The 23,810-nt window shown below is 42.1% G+C and overlaps 1 protein-coding gene across 1 annotated transcript; it reads right to left on the minus strand.

Annotated features, from left to right (window-relative positions):
* Nucleotides 1–6,689: 6,689 nt before the first annotated feature.
* ZFP64 (ZFP64 zinc finger protein) lies at nucleotides 6,690–23,081 on the minus strand. The gene is made up of 6 exons (XM_075517628.1): nucleotides 22,938–23,081; nucleotides 22,097–22,336; nucleotides 20,545–20,706; nucleotides 19,487–19,549; nucleotides 18,615–18,866; nucleotides 6,690–14,844 (listed from the first exon to the last, which is right to left on the minus strand). Exons 1-6 carry the CDS (start codon nucleotides 22,990–22,992, stop codon nucleotides 13,544–13,546), a joined length of 2,073 nt encoding a protein of 690 aa, XP_075373743.1. The 5' UTR covers nucleotides 22,993–23,081; the 3' UTR covers nucleotides 6,690–13,543.
* Between the last annotated feature and the right edge of the window lie 729 nt (nucleotides 23,082–23,810).

A 23,810-nucleotide genomic window follows, 5' to 3' on the forward strand; every position in this document is an offset into this window, starting at 1 on the left:
TATAGGTGGTGTTTTGGGAGCAAGAGTTCATAGGCTCTATGATCACTGACATCTAGCCACACAGTTATGAGGGTATGTACTAAATCACTGAACACAGGAGAATATCAGACTTCCTATGTAAATATGAGTGAACTTGTTCTTTAACTTTTACTAGAGGTTTTATTCATTATTTGCTTGATAAACTCCTACGAGAACCTCCGGCACCAAGCAGGCTGGTGACTTGGTACAGCTGTCTAGGCTTCTCCACTGGCATCACGAATAAGCATCCCTAAGAGATGTGGGAGTGCAGACTGAATTAGCGTTTTTGTGGTTGATATATGAAGTTCCTTATTTAAATAACTGAGATGGTTACTCTCATCAATTAACCAAACAAACAACATACCCCAGTGTCTGATCCCTTTAAGCCACGGCTAGATTTTGTCAGTCAAGCCTGTTGGGACCTCTGGCACGCAAATGGCAAGTCACAGTGTTAGTAGAACCATTGACACACATTTTTAATACATAACTACTGTTGTTATACATAATCAGAGCTGATAGAGTTCAGCATAAAAAGGTATTTTAAAGTGCCAATAAAACCACTTAGCTTTTACAACACACTGCGTATACTCCATTCCCCCCCCCCCTTCCTCCAAAAAAGCTTTTCTTTTGAACTAAGCAATTTATATATTGGGTCGGTGTTATAAAGTAGGTATTTATAGCAGATTTCAATGGAGTGGAAGCTGGAATAAAGGCAACTTGCTTTTAAATGCAGCACGCAGGCAACTTTGCATTGATAAGATTATCAACTGTTTGTACATAGAAGATGATGTGGTCACTGAGGGGCCTCATTCTCTTTCTGTAACTGTAACCCAAATTATTTGCTTTTCTAACAAATCATTTATACTTCAATTTTTCTTAGACTCATTCAATGTGAACTGAGCAACTTGTTCAACGATTAGGAGCTGAACTAAAGAATTTAGCTGATAACACCACACCGTCTTCTTAATTTAATCCTTTTCTTTCCAAAAACCACAAAAAATGCATCACCGGGCTCATGATAAAAGCAACTCTAAGCTGTATTATCACTATAAGATGATCACATACACAGACAGTTGGCCATAACTTGTGCTTTGTTATGCCTCAGGGTTACATTTATCTTGGAAATCAGCTTGGTATTGATGGCATAACTCATCAGCGATGCTAACTAGCCCCTTACTGCCAAACCGCTCTCAATTACCATAGCGATACCTTCTTCTTTCAGACAAGCTAGCTCAAAGAAGCAGGACAGGGGGCACATAAAATTAGTGAACACCCAGATTTTTACCAAGCATGAATACATAAAATTATATACAATGTTTAAATGGAGCATCTTGAAAGTTAAAAGGAACAGGGATTAAGTTTTTGGGAAGTCCCCTTCAAAGAAATTGTGCTTTGTAATTGTTTTCCACTAATAACGATGCAGAAGGAAAGAGAGGAAAATTCTTAAGTTTACGGTACAGTCTATATGTCTAAATATGAACTAAAATAATGTGATTTAAAGAAATTAACATCTTTATAACATGGATAGGTACAAACCAGAAAACCTTTTGATGAACTGGCTTTTCTACATGAATTAATACTGCTTTAATGAGGAGTGTGTTTGTTTATTTTTGTTTGGTTTTTAATACTTGCTGTTAGTTATCATAGTAAATAGAAGAATCGTGTGTGGGGGTCTAGTTTTCCTCCAAATACAAAGTATTTCTAGTTAACAAATGCAAAAATTGAATGCATACAATGGAATGTGCAGATGCACAGCAAATAATAGAAATTTGCACATGCAAATAGACCAATTATGCATGCATGTGTCAATGGCTTGTGAAACAAATATTTGAAAACCTATCCCAGAACAGGAAACTGGCATGTCAAAAAGGTAAAAGAAAAAGTAAAACAATCTTCTTTTTCTGTTTTCCTTTGTATTACTGCTAGTTTCTGTACCAATCATATGCCCAAGCATGTTTTAACTAGGGATCTAACATAAAGCCTGGTGAAGGCAATGGAAAGATTCCTCCGAAGTTCAGTGGCCACATGAATAATATATTCAGAGCTTAATATAGACGGAACTTTGTATTTCTGCACATGGACCCTTTAGAGATCATACCTCTTCACATAGACTGGATTGATAGTTGGATTTATTATTAAAGACTCATCTTCACGGGGAGGACAAGAGGATTAATTCAAATCTAAATACTCTGCTGCAACTGCTCTGCACTAGCTGATGTTCAGTAACTCTACAAAGAGCCAGCTGGGTTTTCGTCCCCAGGTCACTGTCTCCGCACGGAGGGCTTTCCCTCAGAACACTGCGCCCAGCCCTGCGCCAGGAATCCTCCACTCCTCGCTGCTGCCAGGTCCTGCCCATCTGCTGCCTGCTCCCATGACATCAGGTACATTTACAACTGCAGCGTCTGGAGGGGGTCAGGCTCAAAAAAATCCTGCAGCTTGAGTTCTCTCATGGCACAAGCCTTTTCATCATGGGCCTTTTCAATGCTGTAGCCGGTTAGGTAGGGTCTGCTGGCTGCTTGGCTTTGTACATCCTGAGTAAATAAAAAACCAGGGGAGTGAATTCAGCAGGGGAAGGAGGTGTGGGTACATATCCATTCTTGTTAAACATGCTTTGTGCACTTTTCTTAATTTTATACTGGAAGGAGGATATGATTACTGGGAGGGGGGCATCATTGTTAATTCATGGTCCTGCCCTGTAGGACTGAAGGACGAATAAAAGGCAGGTGGGCTCTTGCCTGGGTTTGATACCATTTTACTATGGTCAATGCTGTAGTCATGGCTCTTAAGGGAGCTTGGGATTTATTGCGGAGGATTTATAGAGCTGTGGAAGTTTAAAAAAAAAAAAAAAGAAAAAAGAAAAGAAAGGAGAAGAAAAAATAAAAAGACAGGCTTAGCTGACCTTTACTCTATTACACAGGAATATTGTGCCATTGGAGTGGAATTTAAACCTAATCTAAACAAAAGCATTCTCCTCCTGCAAAGCACTCGCTATCGAGAGAGAAGTGCAAGGTCTGCCCCTCTCACCTTCCCTATCTGCAACATTTCGGCTTCAGCTCAATGCCCAGAGGCTGACAGGTACTGCTTACTCCTTCACGCGGGCACCGAGCATGGCTAACCAGCTCCATGATTAGGTTGGAGACACCTGTACGGTTCAGTTCCTACCAGGCTGTTGGTTTCATTGCTACATATGGGTGAGCTGTGCCAGCTGTTATTTTGGCTGCAGTCGTACAAACCCTCTCAAGTCCATAGACCTTACGTAGATGATTTCAGAAACTGATATGAAAAAGCAGGTAAGAGGACAAGGGGTGTTTTTTGCAGAGTGTGCCAGTCCCTTGTGGTGGCCCTTGCTCAGGATAAACACCTTTTCTACTACGTCTTCATCACCAAGTATTCCTAATTCTTTAGCTTCCTATTTTCCTTTGAGATAGACAGACTTTCATTCCTTGATCTCCAGTTTCTCAATGGCTTCTACGCTGAGCATTTTCCCTTTTTTGTGCCTTATTTTTCCTTCCTTTGAAAGTCTGGAAAACGCTGGACAGTGGCTAACTGGTATTCTTGAGTGTTTGGACAGTTGAGTACTATGCAGGAGAAAATGAGCAGTGCCTGTGGCTCAGTTTCCATGGCAACAAAGATCAAAAACCAGAAAAAGGCACCTACTCCTAGTTGCCGAGATGTTTTTGGAGACGAGGAATTCCTCGTCCACCGTTTCTCCCATGGGCTGTGGAAGCACAGCACAGGGACCAGCAGCACTCATATTGACGCTTGGCAGTGGTTAGCGACTCAGTCCGAGAGTACACTTTGAGATTACAGCTCCCCTGCAACATATTTTTGCATGAGACAGAGAGGTAGCACTACTCACTGACCGCAGTTTCAGAGCACTTTATGTAAGCGTGGGGAGCAGATGGTGGGGTTGGCTAACAGGGCCAGAGCAGCGGTTGCATCTGTAACCCCGCAAGCAGTTCCAGTGGTCAAGGACTCGTCGCTGACTCACGCAATCAAACAGCTCAAAAACACACTTAACCATTGCTATGTAAAGAGTCCTGAAGCACATTAGAAATGGAACAAGATCGTAATGAAGTAAGAAACTTGAGTTGGTTTTGGACAACATTTTATTTCACTAGTTTTCTGTTGTGAATAGCCTTTCCCCAGGGTTCCTGCCAGTAGGATGGCATTAACTGCTTGCTCCGTCCTCAATGACTGCTTTCCTCTCTCAGTGTGGTGCGGTTGGCACGTGAATAGGCCAGTGACTCGGAGAGTCCTGAGCAGTTCAGGCAATGAAGCCACCAAAGACGCTAACTGTGATCTGACAGGAATGTATAAGGAAAGGATAAGGCTCAGGGAAAGGGTGAAAGAGGCAAAGTGGCAATGGCAAAGCACGTGGGCTACTTCTGCAGGGTCCTCCAGGCTGCTGCAATCCAGTCATTCTACAGCAAAGATGACAAGCACATCACGGCTGAAGGAGCTCTCAGCTATGCAATCCTGAATGTCCTTTTGTTGCCTCATCTGTTTCCAAGATGAACGTCCGGTTGAAGCCTATAGCCCCCTGACCATGCCAAAGTCCAGCCAGCTCATAAAAGCAATGGGGCAGTTGGCCCGTTGCTGGGGAACCAGACTTCTGCCATCTTCATTAGCTTTATCTTCATGCCACTTTGGTGATTCTTATAAGGTCTGTCAAAGCCCAGACTCCACCTTCACCCGTCCAAGCAGAAAGACCCAGGGCCAGTGCAGCTCCCCTTCCTGTGCCCGAAAGGTAGAACCACCCTGGTCCCAGCAGGAGCCGCAGCACCTCTCCCATGCCGCTGGAAAACTGGTGGCCAGCCATCACGTCTTCTCACACCGATGCCACCTGGCCTGCCACGAGGTTTTAGTTGCAAATGTGAACTTGGTTTTCCAGAGAACTTCTCTGCTGTAGCTTCATCAAAAGACTGGCTTTACCCCGGTGGCTTCAGTGCTTTGAACTTTACTCCTGAATCCAAATGAAGCACAAATGGGAGCCATTGACACTATACTGAACTTTTAAGGCTGACACGCTATTTAGCAACTTATTAATGCTAGATCTTTTGAGGAAAGTTTTCACTCACCGTCCACTCTAAAGACCTTTGTCAAACTGTAACCATTTTAATTTTACTACAATTGCCCCTGGAGGAGCTGGTGAAAGTTATACCAGCTGTACATTTATTTTACTGTTTTTACCTCCCTTTTTTCTGATCATCAGTCTGTCAAGGCTATCAAGATTTACATTTAAATGTAAAACTGGACTGTCCACCAAATAGCCTTTGAAGCTATTAGCTGTGAAAGATAATCAATTGGGAATGGGCCCCTGCAGAGCACTTTTCAAGCAGAGTCATCACCAAAAAGCAATTTTGCTGGCAGGCTTTTTTTTTTTTTTTTTCCAAAGGAAAAAAATCACCAACATCCCTATCCAACTAAAGTTATATCAATGGCTCATCTACATGATTTTACAACAAAAGCAAAATTTAACATTGTTTAGGCAAATTGATTCACGTGATAAATTCTGAACATTTTAGGAGGGACTAAGAAGAAGGATTGGCAACTTTTTCATAATCCCCCAGCAACTATATGTACTTAGAGAAACAGAATGATCCATTATGCCCAGAGATGAGGGAAAGTGCTACTATTTAAGATAATAAGCCTTACATCAGTCTTGTAAAAATTTAAAAACAAGGTACATTTTTATCACCTCTTTAGCTTTACAACTTTAACATGGCATCTTACATTGCTGTTTTTCTAAAACTATGTCATCATTTATAGTCCCTTTCGTTTATCAGAATAAAAAAAGCTTGTTTCTCAAAGAACTTTAATCTATTAATTATGACTGCTATGCATTATGCGGTTTAGCTTTATGCATTCCTGTTCTTTCAAATTTACCTTTAGGCCATCATGAGATGTGACTATCTCCAGTATCTATCTAGGTATTTGCATCTCGCTCATCACTGAGGTATCCAAGTTATTCTCATCCTCACAATATACTTCTGAGGTGCACGTCACCTTCTCCACGTAGGGAATTCAGCAGCACTACTCCAGTGAAAATGCATATTACTAATATCATAATTAAATATGGCCAGCAACAGTGAGCAGAGACACAATTTGGAAGTATGAAGTTGTGATCTGTGTTAAGAAAAGGCGGGGGATGCATATTTTCTTTCAGAGACTGACATTTAAAAAGGTGCAAATACAACCACCAGGCAGAACGGGGTGATGGCTCGGGGCTGGGAGCCCCACGGGGAACGCAGCCGACCTGCGTCGCTGGCCTCGCTCCGCCTCACCTGGCCCAGGGGTTCCCAGTCTTGATAAGCTTCCTTTTTGTGATCAAAAGAAAAATGATAGAAAATTGTCTGAAAACAGCTCTGATCAACAGGGATATGCAGCCTAAGTCTGCTATGTAGGGCCAGCCTTTATTTCCAAATGCTGCCTATACAGATAGCACAAAGATTTTAACAGCTCTCCTTCATTTTGAAAGATATGAATGGGAAACTCAAGCTGAAAACGTTGGAGGTTTCTCCAAGCTTTGTTTTAGGTGTCTCTCACATCAGGTTTGATAAATTGAAAGACATTCATGGCATAACATGTTGTTTCATCCAGGAGCACAGGAAGGCATAAATGCATCCTTGTATCCTTAAAAAAAACCCAAAACACCCCCCCTCAAAAAAACCCCAACCAACCAACCTCCCTCTACAGGTCCTCAGATAATTATTTCCCAGATAATGTTCACCCACTCTTATAACTAACCAAGAGAGCTTTCACTTTCAGACATTAAAAGCAAGTTTACGTGAGGTCTGAAACTAGGAACTTCGAGCAATCCTCACAGCACCTCTGCCAAAGTTGAATGCGTAATAGTCCATAATGCCTGTTTCTTACAGAGGCAAACCCAACTCCTGAAGCTTATGGAATAAATTATCGGATATCCCAGGTCACAGAATTCAGTGGCATTACAACAGCAGACCCTGAACATGCATGTTATTTGTTACTCTAATGGTATATAGCATTAAAAAACCCCAACTTTGCTTTGTCAGGGACTTTTTTAGTTCCCTACAACATCTAAAAGATGAAAGACAGCCATGTAACCAAATACTGTCTATTTTATGAGTCCTTCTCCGTGTCTAGCAACTGGAATAAAGACAAAGGCAGAACTGGATACCTGAGAGAGAAAAGAAAGCTTTTCCTGCGACAGACTTTTAATTCACAATGATACCTGAGACATTATTTTCTCAGGTCACTATAGAAACCTTTATCACCTTATGAAAGGTCATCGGGATAAGTGACAGGAGACAGCAGTTTCTCTTAACAATATTGGTTTCTCTTCTTAAAATTTAAATAACAAGGCTAAAGGTTTTCCAACTGGAGACGTAAAAGGCCATTAGTGTATCCAGTCAATATTCCTGAAATTATAGGATAGAAGCCTTTCCATGGAGGACGTGGCAAATATTTTTACTGACACCAGAGCACCGCATTGCAAAAAGGACGACTGACTATACTGTGACTGGAAACACAAGCAACTACATGAAGAATCAGAAATGCAGCATAAAATAAATGTATCTAAAAAAGAAGCCTTTCCCCAGTTGTTCGTAATCTAGAGAAAAATGTCTTGGCATGCTTCTAACATTTTTAAAGAACAATTTAAAACCCCACAACAGAAGATACTTCCCAGTGCAGTCAGATCGTAATAGCAATAAATAGCTCTGCCAAAATGATTGGGAAATATTCTGATTATAATTTTGTAATTGCAAAAACCATGTGTATTCAATAGAAGTTTGGTTTTCCCCCAGATCCCAAAGGAGCTAGCTTTGGGCCAAGTTCTGCTTGCTTTTAGGTCTCATCTCACGTGAGGACTTGATCCCATTCACTCATCCAGGAGCGCTTCCTGGTGCATCTGCATAGCCAGTAACCCCCCCCTGTGCACAGGACAAATTGATGGTGGTTTTGAGCAGGAACCTGCCATTTTGATGCAAATGACAGTTAAAGTGTTTATCAAAACCGCATAAAAGATACCAGCAACCCTGATAGAGGGCTTAATCCAGAGTGCCGCTGGTTTATTGTTCAAACTCAACACTGCGGTGTCCTTCTGGGGACATTGTGCCGGAGCTCACGCAGATAACTGCCACACCGACACACAATTAAAGGTGTTGAAGGCAAATTTTTCTTTGGACTTGGGATTTTTTTCCCTGCTGTGTGTTTCTACCTCACAAAACCAGAGAAAAGCACATTCTAGTAGGTCTTGCTGAGGATAAGTTCATGTGATACTTGGGCCTGGTTTTAAAAAGCAGTGTCATGGAGTAACAACAACAAAACCAAAAAAAGTTGGGAAAGATGGAAGAGCAGGGGGTTGCTTTATTTGAAGTGCATACACGCTATGCACCACTGCTTGCTTAGTGTTCTGGCTAATGTTCTTGCTCTGTTTAACCTCATTTCTTTAACCAGTCATAGAGATTCATATTCACAGAAGAGGGAGGACCGTAACACACCGTAACTCGCAAACGGGACTCCACAAGCAAATTGTGTAAAAATTACAAGCCTGTGCAGAGAGCAAAACCTGCCACGAACGTGTTGAAGGAAGCTAACTGTGGAATATTTAGTTTTACATTTTCCTCAGAGCCAGTTCAGAGCAGTGCAGTGTAAACATCATCCATTTTGTAACAAGTGAGCAGAAGCGAGAAGCGCTCCCCAGCAGCAGCCCGGGCAGCCGGGTCTGCTCGCTCTGTGCCACATGTGCACTCTGGGGCTCAGTGCGTACCAGGGAGGGCTTGGAGATCCCCGGGCAAGAACAAAATCCATCCAAATATTTTCTCCTGGAAAGAGACAACTTGCTACAGAGCTCTGGGGCTATGGCAGAACTCTAGGAAGGTATACGATTTATTTACCATGTGCTTGAAAGCAAGCAAGCTCTACAAGAGACACTTGTTATGAATTACCATGCTCTCTCAAGGGATAGTTCTGTTGATAACATGAAGAATGTATTAAATGAATATCAGAGATTAAAACAATCTGCTTCTGCCAGCTCCAAAACACAAAGACCATTACTGTCATACACAGAAATAAAGCTGGAATATTGGAACAGAAAATTGAAAAAAAATCGCCCCACTGTTAATCTTGGTTATCAGCTGCCTTTTTTTTTTTTTTTTTAGGGTGGAGGAAAGAAGTCTCTAGATTGTTCACTTAAACATAATGCAATCAGCTAAACAATGTTGAAGAAGCAGCACCAAGCTTTGTCTATTCATTCACACCATTTTGTTATCTTTCCTGTTTATCTTAGAAGCACACATAGGACCAGAATGAAGGTTAGTCTTTACAATATGACAGATCTACTGGTTTCCTATTTTAGAAGGTAAACAAGCCTTTTTGTGAAACTGAAATGCAGATAACAGAGCTGTGTAACGTTAAGTGTGACATTAGATTGAACATGAGATTCCTGGCCGTGGTGGTGCATCCCCTGGGTGCAGGGCTGTTGGCCAAGTGCAAATACAGATAAATTACAATTCAAACCATCAGTTTTGTCAAAATCTCTCATTTTGTATCATTCTTGCAGTGCACGACAATTCTGAAGCTGCAAACTATGTACAGATTAAAATTAATTAACAGGGAGTAAAAAATGATCAGTTTAACATAAATTGTGAGATTAAGTTCTGGCCATAAATCTTCTTCACGGGATCTTAACAGTAGAAAACGTTGGACTTTTTTTTTTTTTATTTGTTACTTTTTATCTTAAATGAAAGTAAGATTTTCACAGCTAAGCTTTTTGTAACTTCTTATAAAAGTGGATTTTGAAATGTGTTTATCCGGCAAAGAGTTAAAAGCAGGGAACTGTTTAACAGGAAACAGCATCAAGCAGAACAGGCCGCGTTTAAAAGTTTATCTAGATCTCTGGCACCACCTATAGATGACACCAAATACTTCATGCTCATGAAACCCCGCACGCAGAGCTCATTTATACCAACGAGTATATGAAAATTAATGTTACCTTTTAGCTGCCAAACTGTAGTACATTTGCACTTACAAGTTTGTAGGCTTGGTACAATTTTCTATACCCGAAAGCCTGCCTACCTTACCCACCAGTACCAGCAGGTAGCCTAACTATGTCCAAACTTTTATCTTAAAAATAAGACTACCACCCCTTTTGCAGTAATGTACAGCCACCAGCTCTAAACCCAGTGCAACACATGTCCACCAGCTCCTGTCCCATGTCCCAGGCAGAAGTTTCTTGTCCAGCTGGCGCACTTGGAAAGCTCTATCACCAGGGTCTCTGACATGCAAGCCCCTCAGCTGGGATACTTAAACTCTCTACCCATGTGGCTTGTAGAAATAAGAACATGATTATCCTTAAGATCACCAGCCTTCATAAAATCAACCAGCAGGAAATATTGGGAAGATGGCATGTGAGCAAGCAGACACAGAGGCAGACTTACCAGTGACAAAACCAAGTATGTGAGCGCAGAACAATTTAGATTCTTTGTCTTACAATAAAGGGAAAATCTATAGTGACTGGTATTAAAACCTAGCTCACCAATGGACTAGTTAATGCTATTCAGAGACCTAGCACAGGTTTTGAAAGCTAAGAGTATAATTTGCTATCATCATTTGTGTCACTCAGTATCACAATTGGGAAAGAAAAAAAAAATTACCTTGGTTGTAGTTTACCATCTACTTTGCTATGTTAACGTAACCGTTTGCGGAGCAGTGCTGTTACAGCACGGGACCACTGAGATGACCTGAAGGAGCCCCCCTCCCTCTGCAGGTCAGACAGACTTGAACTCCAGCTGCATTGAGCTTCCCCTAGCTTGCTCTCCTGCAGCTCCCTTGTCCATCACACATGCCACAGCCTGGGCAGCTCAGCCCCGCCAGGCACTCGCGCTCCCCAGAAGCATCTCCTCCCCTGCAACGCCAGTGCTGCACGTGGTCTAAAACCACTGCAAGCTGGGTGAAAAATGTGTATTTACTGCTACAGGACTGAAAGTGCCCCATCTTTCACTAGTGTTTACAGTAACTATTGCCCCAGTGCACAGAAACACTGTACACAGCCTGACGGTTTAGATCACGCACATATGTACGCATACATTTGGAGATGGGTTAATAGTGAAGAATTGCTACTATGCCATGCATTTTAATTCAAAGATAGCAAAGTGTTTGATCTACGCTGCTCCAGTGATCATTTACAACCTGGATATCAGGGACCACATATAGTAAGATCAAGCACTTACCTGTGATGCCTTTTATCTTCCAAGTGCTTTACAAGTAGTTTCAACACAGTTGAAATGTAACGATCAGGTCTATGCTATAGGCACAACAATGAAACATGACTGGAGAGCCACAAACCAGCAATGCCAGCGTTAAAATTCAAAGTATCTAGGCTTTCAATTTATTGTTCTCAATGAATGTTCTGCAGTGATCTAATCTAGTAAAAACTTCCCGCCTACCTCTAATTTATACAAAAACAGGTGTGCTCGGTGACTTGGAACTGGGTCTTGTCAGCTCCTTAAATCACCTATCTGTAGGGAAGAGATAATTAACAGGTGACAAACCCGTATCACCAGAAGAGTTGGAGAACAAGTGTAGGAAATAATAAACCCTGAAATACAACCGTCAGTGAACTTAAAACTTTTGCTTCATATTTCAATGCAGCATGGGGCTAGAAAACAAGTCTTTAATAATGCCTTTTTAATTAAGCATTTATGAAGTTTCTCCCTCTAACTTTTCTGATATCCACAAGCGTCAGGCACACTGTCAGACAGTTCAAATCAAACTCCAGATTTTAAAGCCAAGATTATTTGGAAGGGTTTTTTGTTTTAAAAGAACATTAATTTAGAATCAAGGATTAGGAAGGCAGAAGAGACATGGATCTCCAAAAATACTATTTCCCATAAAGAATGCAGACAGCAATACTGGAGCATTCAAGTTTAAACAACCCTTATTTCAACAAAAAACAAAGGTCACATTTTCAAGAACCACCTCTGCGACCGTACTTGTGAGTTATGATTGCATTTTCCTACTCGTCATTGTAAAGCAGGAAGCCTTACACTGCACATAGAGTACGTACCACACAGGGGGAAGGAGCAGGGAGCACCCCCACATACACAAAATACAGGCTGTACAAGCTAAAAATTTCAAGCGTGAGGCCTATTCAGAAAGTGGTCCTAATTATATAATCTTTGTAAGTTTTCCAAGCATGTTTCTAGAACATAAAGCAATCATTCAATGTCTCCCACCAGCAAATACTGTGAAATTTAACTTGACTTTGATTCCCCAAGAGGGAATCTTAGAGCTGGTTTTGATAACAGTCTCTTTTCAGTCTTCATGTATGTTAAAAATTGTCCTTGGGATGCTGTCTGGCTGTGAAATGATCTCTGATTTTTGCAGATCCAGGCACCTACAGAGCTGTCTATTTTCCCAAGTTGAGAGTCTGTTCTTTAACTAGATAGTTTGGTAGTGAAGGTATTATTAGCTACCACAACAAGAATGCTCACCAGCTAGGACTGTAATATTGCATAGTTCAAAATACAGCCTAGAATTCATTCATTATAGAAATGTGCATCATCCTATAATGGTAAATTACTGTCTCATTATGATCCAATCTGAATTTATGCTAGAGTTTCAGACCTTCGATTAGAATCTATTATTTTTTTATTTTAAATGGAACGAGTTCAATCTTTTCCTTTTTCCCCTTTAACTTGAACAGAGCCAAAATGTAATGCACTTTTACCACCCATGCAACTACAAACAGGCAGCATCAAAATAAAAACAAAATTTAAGTAGTGTTTGTAAAAAATATATTTGCAGTTGTTTTGTTCTTTAAAACACAGGTGCCTCTGACAGAGATCACTGTGCCATATATGTAATTTGCAATAGTGTTCTTGCTAACAAAGTTAGTTATTACTGATGGACGGACAAAATTCTTTTGTTTTCTAAAAATGATCACCTGGTCTTCTGCATAAGCATTTCCAGATTAAGTGCCAGGTGCTAGCAACTTCTACAGATATTAAGGAACAAGCCCCCTTAAACTTTACTAGGGCTGCATTAGACCCAGTAGTAGACATTTCTTAGGGATCAACAATCAGCCAGGTGCAGTTAATGCATACATAGCATGTAATTGAATCAGACTTCACTTAAAAATACACTTCAGAATGGCTTGGACTATTACCTTTTCATGTGTGCATGAAAGAACGAGTCTGCTGTGAAGGTAATTCATCGTAAGGTGAGGCTTTCTTATTTTAGCCAGCACAATACAAAAATCATATTCTGGGAAGCTTACTGCTTGGTGAAATTGCCAACAGTTGCTTCAATGCTCAGATTTTACAAAGAACACAGCCTCCGATTTCAATAGAGGCACATAAATATACACATCCTCTTTTTCACATACAAGATGTATGTTTCTATGTACAGACAAGTAAAATGTGTAAGTGGAAGGTATTTGGCTTTGTAGGACAAATCCTGCATTCACTTATGTCCTATGCATTTCTGCTGAATTCAGCACTGTCTCCGAGATTGAAATTTGTTTAGTACTAGTACTTTGCAACTAATCTGGTATGGAGTCTGCTGGACACAGCAAAGCTGTATGGGCTCCACTTTGAATGATAGAATAGGTTTGCTTAGGGGCTTCTGTGTGAGAGGATGAAGAAAATATAGGAGGAGGGGGAGCTGAAGTGGACACTGTTATACTCTGACCCCCATCACTAACCACAGTCACTTCTGTTGCTCCTTCTTGTATCAAAGCATTAAGGCCTTCTAAGTCAGAGCAGCTGATTCCAGAGCTGGTGATGAAAGCTTGGTTTGCTGAAGCCTCATGACTGCTGACAGAAGCAGCAGGAATCAGAGTTTGATGTAACGCGCTTCCATCGCTTTGGTCATGGGTTGTGAGAAGAACTGCCGGTTGTGCCACAGGCCCTGCTTCGCTTTGAGATATGGGAGGTGGAGGCGGTGCCAACAAACTGACCTGGCCCAGCAGCTGCAAGCGGCTGTTGGCCGAGAGGTCTTCCTGATTCTGGCTAACTAATGTAGGAGGCACGACATTCACTGATGCAGCCTGAACGATACTGTTAGTCTGAGGGACCTGGTGACCCACGATGATCTTGACCCTTCCCTCATTGTATGGAGAAACCTGAGCAGCCTGAAGTGGGACCTGGAGGTGACTGACAGTAATTGGGGCACTGGCCTGCCGACTGGGATCCATCTGGAGCTGTAGAACAGCCAGTTCATTATTTTTAGAGCCATTATACATACTGTGCTGCTTTTTATGACTCCTAAGAGAATCTTCTCGGACAAAGGAAGCGTCACACAGGTCACACTTAAATGCTTTCTTGGCATCCAATTTGGCAACTTGCCTGGAGCCACCTTGCTTTGGCCGATCTCCTTCCTTCTTCTCCACCGTTTGCTTCTTGGTCTTGACTTTGTCACCATGAGCTTTCCTCACATGAGTTGTCAGGTTGCTCCGCTGCTTGGTATCAAAGCTGCAGAATTCACATTTGAAAGGACGATCTTTGCAGTGAATTCGCTCGTGCACTTTCAGAGCTGCCTTGTTGGAGCAAGAATAGTTGCACTCTGAGCACTTCACTGGTTGTTCAGGCTGATGAGTTCTTATGTGATGCCGGAGGCTTGTTTTGTTTCCACACTGAAAGTCACACTCTGGACACTTGAGAGTATTTTCCATGCTGTGCTTGATACGAATGTGTGATTTCAAGTTTCCTTTCATGGCACACCGGACCTCACAGAACTCACATTTGTAAGGTTTCTCACCAGAATGCACACGCATGTGCCTCTTCAAGTCTGAGTTGATTTTAAATTTAGCAGGACACATCTGACATTGGAAAGGAGCATCTCCTGTCAACAAAAAACACAGTTCAAATTACAGATGAGACACCAAGATCCATTAGAGAGGCCAATGCTATAATGAATTATGTACAGCTGACTTGTTCTAAATACCTGTAAACTCCCAACATATTTTCAAGTTGTAGAGAACTTTAACGGCACAGTATTTACCACCTGGTCGGACATACTTGTGTGCAAACTCTCCACGAGCACGCCTGCCGACATCTGTTGCTTTTTCATGTCTGCATCTTAGATATTCTCCATTTTCAGTTCATTTTGTGGGTAAAACTGTTCAGTGTGCTCCAGAGGAGCGATGGGAAGTTTCTCATTTGTCCCTCTTTAGCAACAGTATATCTCAACTAGTGTTTAGTAAAAATAAACACTGTAACTTTAACAGCTGCTACATTTCTGAACAGTAAGAAAACAACATAAAAACATCCATGTCTCGGGTTTACACTACGGGATCTACAGGAAGGCTTGTAGGTTAACCCTAAGCCTAGGTAAATGGCAGGCTACTGCAGAAACAGGTGTTTAATGGGCACCAGCCTTACTGCTCAACCATATAGTTGAGTGAGATCAGCTGACAAGAAAAACTGATCACTTCTTTGGCCTGGTTCATGCGGTGCAGTACAAATACTATTGCTGGCACAGGAAGGCAGTGGAAACTGTTGTCCAGAACAAAAGTCCATACCTAGGTCAGTGTCAGGTGACTGCACAACCACAGCATTACTACATTTATGGGGGGGAGGGGAGGAAGGAGGGATCACAGCTACATAAATGCAACTGGAAAAGACAAATGTGAGACTAATGAAACATGCATGCCAGTCTGTGACTCCGGGTAAATGTGCTTACACAGAGAAGTAACATTAAGCTTTTGTTTTCCTGTCATTACAGCAACCAGGTATTTGCCCCATGTAGCACACCTAACAGTGTTCCACAGATCACTTCAGGAACATCTAGTATCAGTTTGTATTCATGCAATATCAGTTTGCATTCATGCAAACAGGTACATAAAATATTCATAAGTGCCTTTTTTTTTTTTTTTTTTGAGAGCACAATGCTGATCCAGAAACCTAACAATGTAGTGGAAAGTTAGGTCAAATTCTTAACTGAGAAAGCATGAAAAAGGAACACACTCATCTGCAAGATCTCTGTAAGCCTATTTATGTCAGACTACCAACAGGAATAACTATTTGAATTGCCTGGATCTAAACCACTATTTTGCATTTTCTTTATTTGCAGGCTTGTTTCATAACATGCATGACCAAATTAAGCTGTAGCTCTGTTTAGTCCATAATCAATTCCAGGGTAAAGACCAGTGACTCCATTCTGAAGTCATTAAAAAAAATCCAAAGCAAACCTACCAACCCAACTAAATATGTATTCACTTTTTTCCTTTAATCTAAATATGTAGTTCTCTAAAGTACCTGAGCATGAAGTCTTTAGGTAGGTATTATTTTGAAAAAGTGGAAGAATTGTGTTATTAGGTTCTAAGACACCCTTGGTGGGGGAAGGAAAAAGACAGTGTACTTAGTTCAGCAAGCATTTATCTTCTTTAACAATCAAACTGCAAATGGCTGATTTATTTTATAAGTTAATATTTTATAGAGTTTGTGATAGCTGTATAATTTTGCATAATTTGCTTATCCAGCTGCATATGTCACAGGTTTAGCTGCATATTTTTCAAATCAAGTTGTGGCCTACTGTGCTAATCCATGTATCTGTTTAATAATTGAGATACATGGTGTATTATCTATATTAAACAGATTTTATTAATGAAGATGCACTGTTTGTTCATCTAGTTTATTTTACAGTCTCAGCTGCACACTCAGCTACTGAATTTTTATCTACTTTGCTGATGAAGGCACATTACATATTTCAATGACTTAATTTTCACATGCAGGGTAGCACAATTTTACTGAATATAGCAAAGTATGTTGGTTCTGTTTATTTAAAGAGTGGTCCATTACTTACATTTCTGTCCATACATAATCAACACTGACAGAATATAGCTTAAAAAAAAAGTGTGTCTGATCCTGGAATTAATAATTGTAAGAGCAGTTTTACTCAAATTAACAGGAAACTGATCTTTAGATGACTAGTTCAACAAGTAATGCTACGTAGATGATCTCACACTGAGCAATGTAGATTACACTCACCTTCTAGAGAATGACTAATTGAATTCCAGTAAGTAATATATTCTACATACCAGTCTTACTTTTCCCCTAAAATTGGCTGTGTGCGTAACAGCTTTGTAACCTAACGAGGATGAAATGTTTACTTTCAAAATTCTTGTGCCTCCTTTCAGTGAATCAGAAGTCCTTTTACAAAAGAGGATTTATTTTTGAGAAATGGAAGTGACAACAAAACTACAGACTTGAATTTTAGCATAATTCAATTGCTTAAGGGACAACAGACTGATCTGCCAAAAAGAAGGCAGCCTAAAAACCATTTCCAACTACTGCAATATTTAATGCCACAGAAATCTAACTCTACTGGAAATACAAGAGAATCATGATCATTCATAGGTTCTCCCACAGCCAAACTGAGAGCATACATGCCCCTGTACATAAATGCAGAAGTACGCACACTCTTATATGACATGGGGAAAATGCCATACCATATTCTCTGACTAGCGTGTTTACTAACAGGTAACTTCTCATAACAACCCATACTATTTTGACTGACCATCACATCTTCTTACAGAGCAATAGAAAGAGGGAAACTTGTAAAACAACTGCCTGACAGCCCTGCCTGTTCCATCACAGCAGATTTGTGAAGTATAAAAGATTATTTTCTGCTAGAGACAGATTGGTTTAACCCTCCTCTCCTTCACAATGCACAAGGGATTTATTTCTTTTATCTACTCAAAATAAATCCCATCTTGCACACATCTGAACTAATGTTGTTTAGTACTTGAATTCAGAATCAGATGTAGGACAGGTTCAAAGCTAATCTAGTAATCACTGAACCATAACCACCTTGCAGCTAAAATTCACAGAACTAATCAAATGTATAAAAGACAACACAGAAACTAATCCAGTACCCTGGATTAGATGAAAAACAACATACAAAGACAACTGTACAAAGACAACTGTACAGCAGTATCTTCACAGCAAATCTCTTCTAGGAACAATCTATAAAAGAAATCTGATTAAAATGAAACTTAGGCAAATAATTCAAATATAAAATGATACAATGTTTATAAGCCTGGAGGCTAAAGCTTTTTATCCATAGAGCAAAAATGGTATGGGCAGAATATAGTTCTGGCTGCTCATACTAAATTGTTAATGTCCATCAGTCTGCACATGGAAGGTACCACAGAGAAAGGTTAAAAAAAAAAGTAACTTAAACTGCTAATTACTTGCTAATTTACTGATGCAAGAAAAATTGAATTATGCAGCTAAGGTTTGCATTGATGTAACTAGTTCAATTATAAAGTAATTTTGGTGTTTCTAATATAGTGGACCAGAGCTGAGAGACACAGACAGGAACCTAGATGCTCTTAATCAATCAATCAATTAGATCCTTCAGTTCTACTGGTTTACGAACATCTAATAGGCAGTTTCAAAATCAATACAGAAGAAAATCTACCAAGAGTCAGATCTGTCTTCTGATTGCTTCCAGGTATTTTTAGTAGAGCTGTATTGCCCTACTAGATTCTGCACTCAAGAAATTCACAGAAGCTGGATGCCTAGGTGCTTTTGAGAATTCAAATAGGCCCCAAAATCTTCCCTATGACCTTCAAACCTTTACAGACCTGAATTTTAATATAAACTTACCTGTGTGGGATCTGAGATGTACAGTTAGCTGACTAGAGTTGCGGCTTGCATAAGGACAGATCTGGCATTTAAAAGGACGCTCGTTGGAGTGAATGCGCTGGTGCTTGTTGAGACTGCTGCTGTCAGCAGCTGCATAGTCACAGTGCTTACATTTGTAAGGCTTCACCCCAGTATGAGAACGCATATGCATCTTCAGCTTATCTTTACGACTAAAACATTTGTTACAAACTTCACATTTATGGGGCTTGTCTCCTGAAACAAACAGAAGAGCATCAATACATCAAGAATTTTTGCACCATAAAGATGTTGTTGCAATAAAAAAAAAAAAGCACACACTAAACACTCAACAGAAATGGGGCTAGTTTTCAAAAGCTGGATGTTGGATTTCAGCAGCCATCCTATCAGCTAAGAGCTCTTCTATGCTCCAGAAGGCTGCATGCACAAGTGCAACGAATTTAGAAGACCCTTTGGAACTTTCTCCCTTTACAACTCTGAAATTGCGGTTTAGGGGGAAGGGAGGTGAAATGTTGGAATCATTGTTCCATACGAAGAACAAACTAGGTTTATGTACCACCACCACACTGCACCTTGATAAACACATGGTCTGCACCTCAGAAATTTAACTGTGCCTTAAATCGATGCACAGTCTTCATGTTTCATAGCTGTGAGTGGTAACTGCCCATAGTGGAACATGGCTTACCCAAAAAGGGCAATTCCCCAGGCACAGAGAACTACAATGCTAGAACGTACAGACATACGTGTACATCGTATCTAATTTAACTATAGATACATTATTTTGTAGGAAAATACCTTTTGACAAAAAGCCAAAATGAGGAAAGCAACCAAAAATAAAATATAGCAACTATATAAACCTGTGTGTGTTCGTAGATGACGTTCCATATCCTTCATACCATAGGAAGTCTTGAACTGGCAACCTAAAAATGGTAAGATTAAGGTCCTTAAATTCAAGGAAAATCTAACAAAACAATAAAAATATACTACCATATTCTGGGCATTATGTTTCTTTTCAAGGACATGTTCTTTAAAATTCAGCATTAACAGAAAACAAATTCCCTCTCTTGTTTACTCACATCTACTTAAAATAGTGACCAGCTTACCTATGAACTTGAGTTTTCTAATGCTTCCCCTAGGAGGCAATTCAGTCTCTACATTATCGTTTTCTGTGGGCTTTGAAACAAATTCTCTGGAATGTCTGCCTAGGATTTGAGATGCTCTTTAGAGTACACAGGGGATGCTGGGGGAACTAATTAATTCCACGTATGACTTCAAGTTAGTGCAACTGGGAACTCAGGTAACAGCTCACCATTCAGGAATTCTGTCCAAGCGGAAAGCACTACAGTTTTAGAGCACAGAAATGAATGCTAAGCATTTGAAATGTGCCTTTCAAATGAAGGCAAGCTTACAAAAAGAGACTGTAACTTCTGCTACCATTAATATGACTACTCATCTACATGGCTGTCTCTGCACATGTTTTCTGCATATTTCATGGTTTTTACTCATTAAGGTCTCCAAATACTTTGGTTCAATCCATCCTTATAAAAATGCTAACTGACCAAAGACAAAACATATAGTGCAAAATGCATGTATAATATTTCTCATCTACAGTGGCAGTTAGCAAAAAGGTAACAAGACTCAAGTCTAACATTGGCCTATGCCCACACCCATAGCAATGTCTAGACGCAAACCCAATGCAGCATTGCCAGAGTATACCACAGTATAGCACCAACGTCTCGGGACACGCGAAATCAATAGCAAAACTACTACTGGTATCAATGGTAGTACATCACACCCTTAGTGCCAGGTTCGGCATGTTTTAACTGCTTAAGACAGACAGAGCCACCATGCATAGGACTGTACGAAACCTATCAATTTTAAAATGAAGAGGAAAAAGGTATAGTCCACATCTTACCTGGATAGCAGCAGTTTAGTTTCTTCTGTGTAAGTGAGGAATTGGATTTTCTTGAACGTGCTTTTGGTGGTGTAGACACGACAGCAGCAGTTGGAGGCTCGCTGCTCTCACTGGGCAGGTACGTTTGATAGCCATGCTCAAAAACAAACTCTGGTGCAGAAACTAAACACATAAAAGAGCTCAATCTGAGAACATTAACTTCTCCAATCAGAAAAATCTGATTATTTTCTAGTTTCATTAATTACTTCTCTATTCTGTTTTTTCCAGCAACATTCCTGTTCCTGTCTTCCTATTCACCTGGGGGAGGGGGAAAGGAGAAAGGCTTTTCTCTCCCTTGCCATCCTGCTATCAGCAAAAATTCTGTCAAGACCTGATGAGCGACGCTGAACTTCGTACAACCCTACGTAGGCCCACTTGTCTCCCTCTGAATCCTATCTGACTGCGCTGTTCAGTTTCTTCAGAAGTTCGGTTTCTTCTGATGCCTGTCCAGGTCTTACATTAATAAAGGTATGTTTGTTTTTCAACACTGGCTGTGCTACAGCCCAAAGGAGAAAAAACCCAAATTATTTCTATGGCAAATATTGTCAAAAAGGCATCACATAAACAATTTTTTTTTTTAAATTGTTAAAAAAGTTCAGCTTCTTTCAACTATACTGTTTTTAGCTATTAGTCACAAGAATAACAGGTGAAACTATCTCAGCCAAAGTAGCAGCTTTTAAATCACTTAAACAACGCTATACCCCAAAAGGGCAGAAGGATATAACTGCCCTCATTTTAAAGATGAGTAAATATGAAGCAGAAAAATGACTCACCCAAAACCCACAGTGAGTTAAGGGATTATAATACAAAAATTCCTGGAAGTGAGCCCTGAATTCAGTTTGTTTCACTGCTCTTCCAGATTCTCTGCCCTAATCTGTCTATCCAAATTAAAGTCAAATAATTTGGATTTTAGTAAGGTCCCAGACCAAAATAAAATAAAATAAAACTATATATAGAAGGGCAAACCTTCACACACGGAACAAAATTCTAGTTTTATTTAAATGTCTGCAGGATCAGGACCTCACTTGAGTCTTCGCATAGGCAGAAATTTTGAGTAATATTTTTCCTGCCAATTAGTTGTGGGAGCAATGTTAGGGAATGCAGTGTTCTCACATAAAAAGGCCTGGATTGGCGCCCGACAGCAATTCTGTGTCTGTTTTTCATCAAGAGCACTCTTAAAAAATAAAATGCATAGTAATTTGATTATTTTTCATAAGTATTGACAATTTTAATTAGTTTGCACAAGTTGGTTATACAACACATTAGACTTAAGCAATTCTCTAAGTGAATTTGCTAATTGAGATGCAAGTTAAGTAACTGCTGTCATACCAAAACCAAGAAGGCAGCACACCATTTTTTTTTCCCTTCTTTTGCTTGCAGGTACGTGACGACTAATGTGAAAACTGTTATTTTAGCTTAGTGTGATGGGGACACACAAGCAGAGGGCTATGTAACGTTGCCACTTTGCACAAGTCGAGTGCTTTCAAGCTCCTGGTATGTAACACTAAAATACCTGTGATGGTTTGGGTCTCCGAAGCGATGGTCCTGGTTGTGGTTTGGGTCTGTGTTGATGGCACCGTTTCTTCTGACACAAACTGGACCGTACTGGTGGCCCCGGCCGCTGCACTAGTGAGCTGGCAACCGCTTTGCTTGTGCCCAACGAAGGCATCGAGGTTATTGAACTGCTGCTTGCAGATGCCACAAATGTGGATGTCGGGGGTGAGCTCCACCAGCACAGTGGTGCCGCCGGGAACTGTGGAAACAGGAGCACGGTCAAGAGCTCGTCCTGAGAAAAGGGAAATCGGTGAAGCTGCAGAAACTGGCAGGCGGACATCCCGCTGACCAGACACCCCGGCTGCGGGGGAGAGGAGCCCCTTCGGGCCCGGGGCGGCCTGGCCCTGCCTAGAGCTGCGGGGGTGAATTAGGGCACCGCGGGACCCCCGGGCCGGGGTCGGCACGGGGCTGCCGGGAGAACGGGCCGCCCGTGCCCCCGGGCGCGTTTCCCCGGAGGCCTCAGGGTCCCGCGGGGGGTCCCCGCCACTGCGCCGCGCGGAGGGCACTCGCCCAGCGGCCGCGGCCTCGCTCCACGGAGCTCGCCCGGGGCCCGCCGCCCGGGGCGGGGCGGCCCGGCCCGGCCCGGCGCTCCCGGCGGCCCGCAGCCCCTCACGGCCTGTGCGGACCGCGGCGCTCACCCAGATTCCCGGGTTCCCCCCCCAGCCAGGTTCCTGGGCTCCGCTCCCGCCTGATTCTTGCGCTACTCAGGTTTCGGGGCCTACCCGGGCCCCGGCTCAACTCGGCTTCCGCCGCGCGGGCCCCGGAGCGCGCATACCCCGCTGGCGCGCAGCGGCACTTACACTGCACGGGGCCGGGGAAGGCCGGCGCCGCCCCCCCGCCGCCGCCGGGGTTCATGGCGGCAGCGAGCCCCGCACGCCGCCTCCGCCACCTGCAAGGCGCTTATTACCGACGGGGAACCTCTCCCCCCGCGCCTCTCGGCCGCCGAGCGGGGGCGGATGTGGAGGAGCCGAGCATGCTCAGTGTCAGCGGCGAGGCTGCGGCTGCCCTCACCTACCGCCGGGCTGAGGGCTCCCGCCGCCGCCACCCCCCGGCTCGCTTTAGCACGGCCGAAGCTGCCCCTCGTTTCTGCCGGCCTCACGGGCAGGCCCCATGCAGGAACATCCCTGACGAGCCAAACCGCCATCATTAAACCCTGTGGCCGCCAACGCGCGGCCCGTGCGTTCCATGAGGCAAACTGCCTCTCTGTGGAGCGGATGGCGGCTCGGGCCCGGCGCTGAGGCGGGCGTGCTGCCCCGCCATGGCCGTGGTAGCGGGGCCGAGGCCTCACGCGTGCTTCAACCCTCCTTCCCCCAGAGACCTTTATCTTAAGTTAGAGCTGTAATTCGTCTAGCAGTGCTTGCGGGAGTTTGGCAACGAGTTAGGGCTGATGGCGGGATTAAATCTTGGGGCTGTAGAAGCAGTGAAAACTGGCCTTAAGTTTTGGCCTTTTCTTTGGGGTTATAGTACTGGTCTTCATTCAAAATGTTTATTGCTACTACAACACTGGTAACTGTGCTGAGAGCTAAACTGGTTGCACGGGTGTAATTGTCAGAAAACCCCTCTGATACTCCAGCTCTTTTTATCAATCTTCCTTTTCAAGACTTACCTTCTTACAGGCCATTTGACCTCCACAAGCCCTCAGCCTTTTCTTCAGTCGTGCTCACCCCAAATCT

This window comes from Mycteria americana, chromosome 14, assembly GCF_035582795.1.
Source record: "Mycteria americana isolate JAX WOST 10 ecotype Jacksonville Zoo and Gardens chromosome 14, USCA_MyAme_1.0, whole genome shotgun sequence".
In the NCBI taxonomy this organism is placed as follows: Eukaryota; Metazoa; Chordata; class Aves; order Ciconiiformes; family Ciconiidae; genus Mycteria; species Mycteria americana.

Bases quoted from the DNA above. Each gene is read 5' to 3' on its own strand.
- ZFP64 (XM_075517628.1), bottom strand. From the start codon at position 22,992: ATGAACCCCGGCGGCGGCGGGGGGGCGGCGCCGGCCTTCCCCGGCCCC. The intron at 20,707-22,096 runs GTATTTTAGTGT...TTATGTGTTTAG, and splicing joins GGAGACCCAAACCATCACAG to TTTCTGCACCAGAGTTTGTT. The intron at 18,867-19,486 runs GTTTATATAGTT...TGTTTGTTTCAG, and splicing joins TCATCTACGAACACACACAG to GAGACAAGCCCCATAAATGT.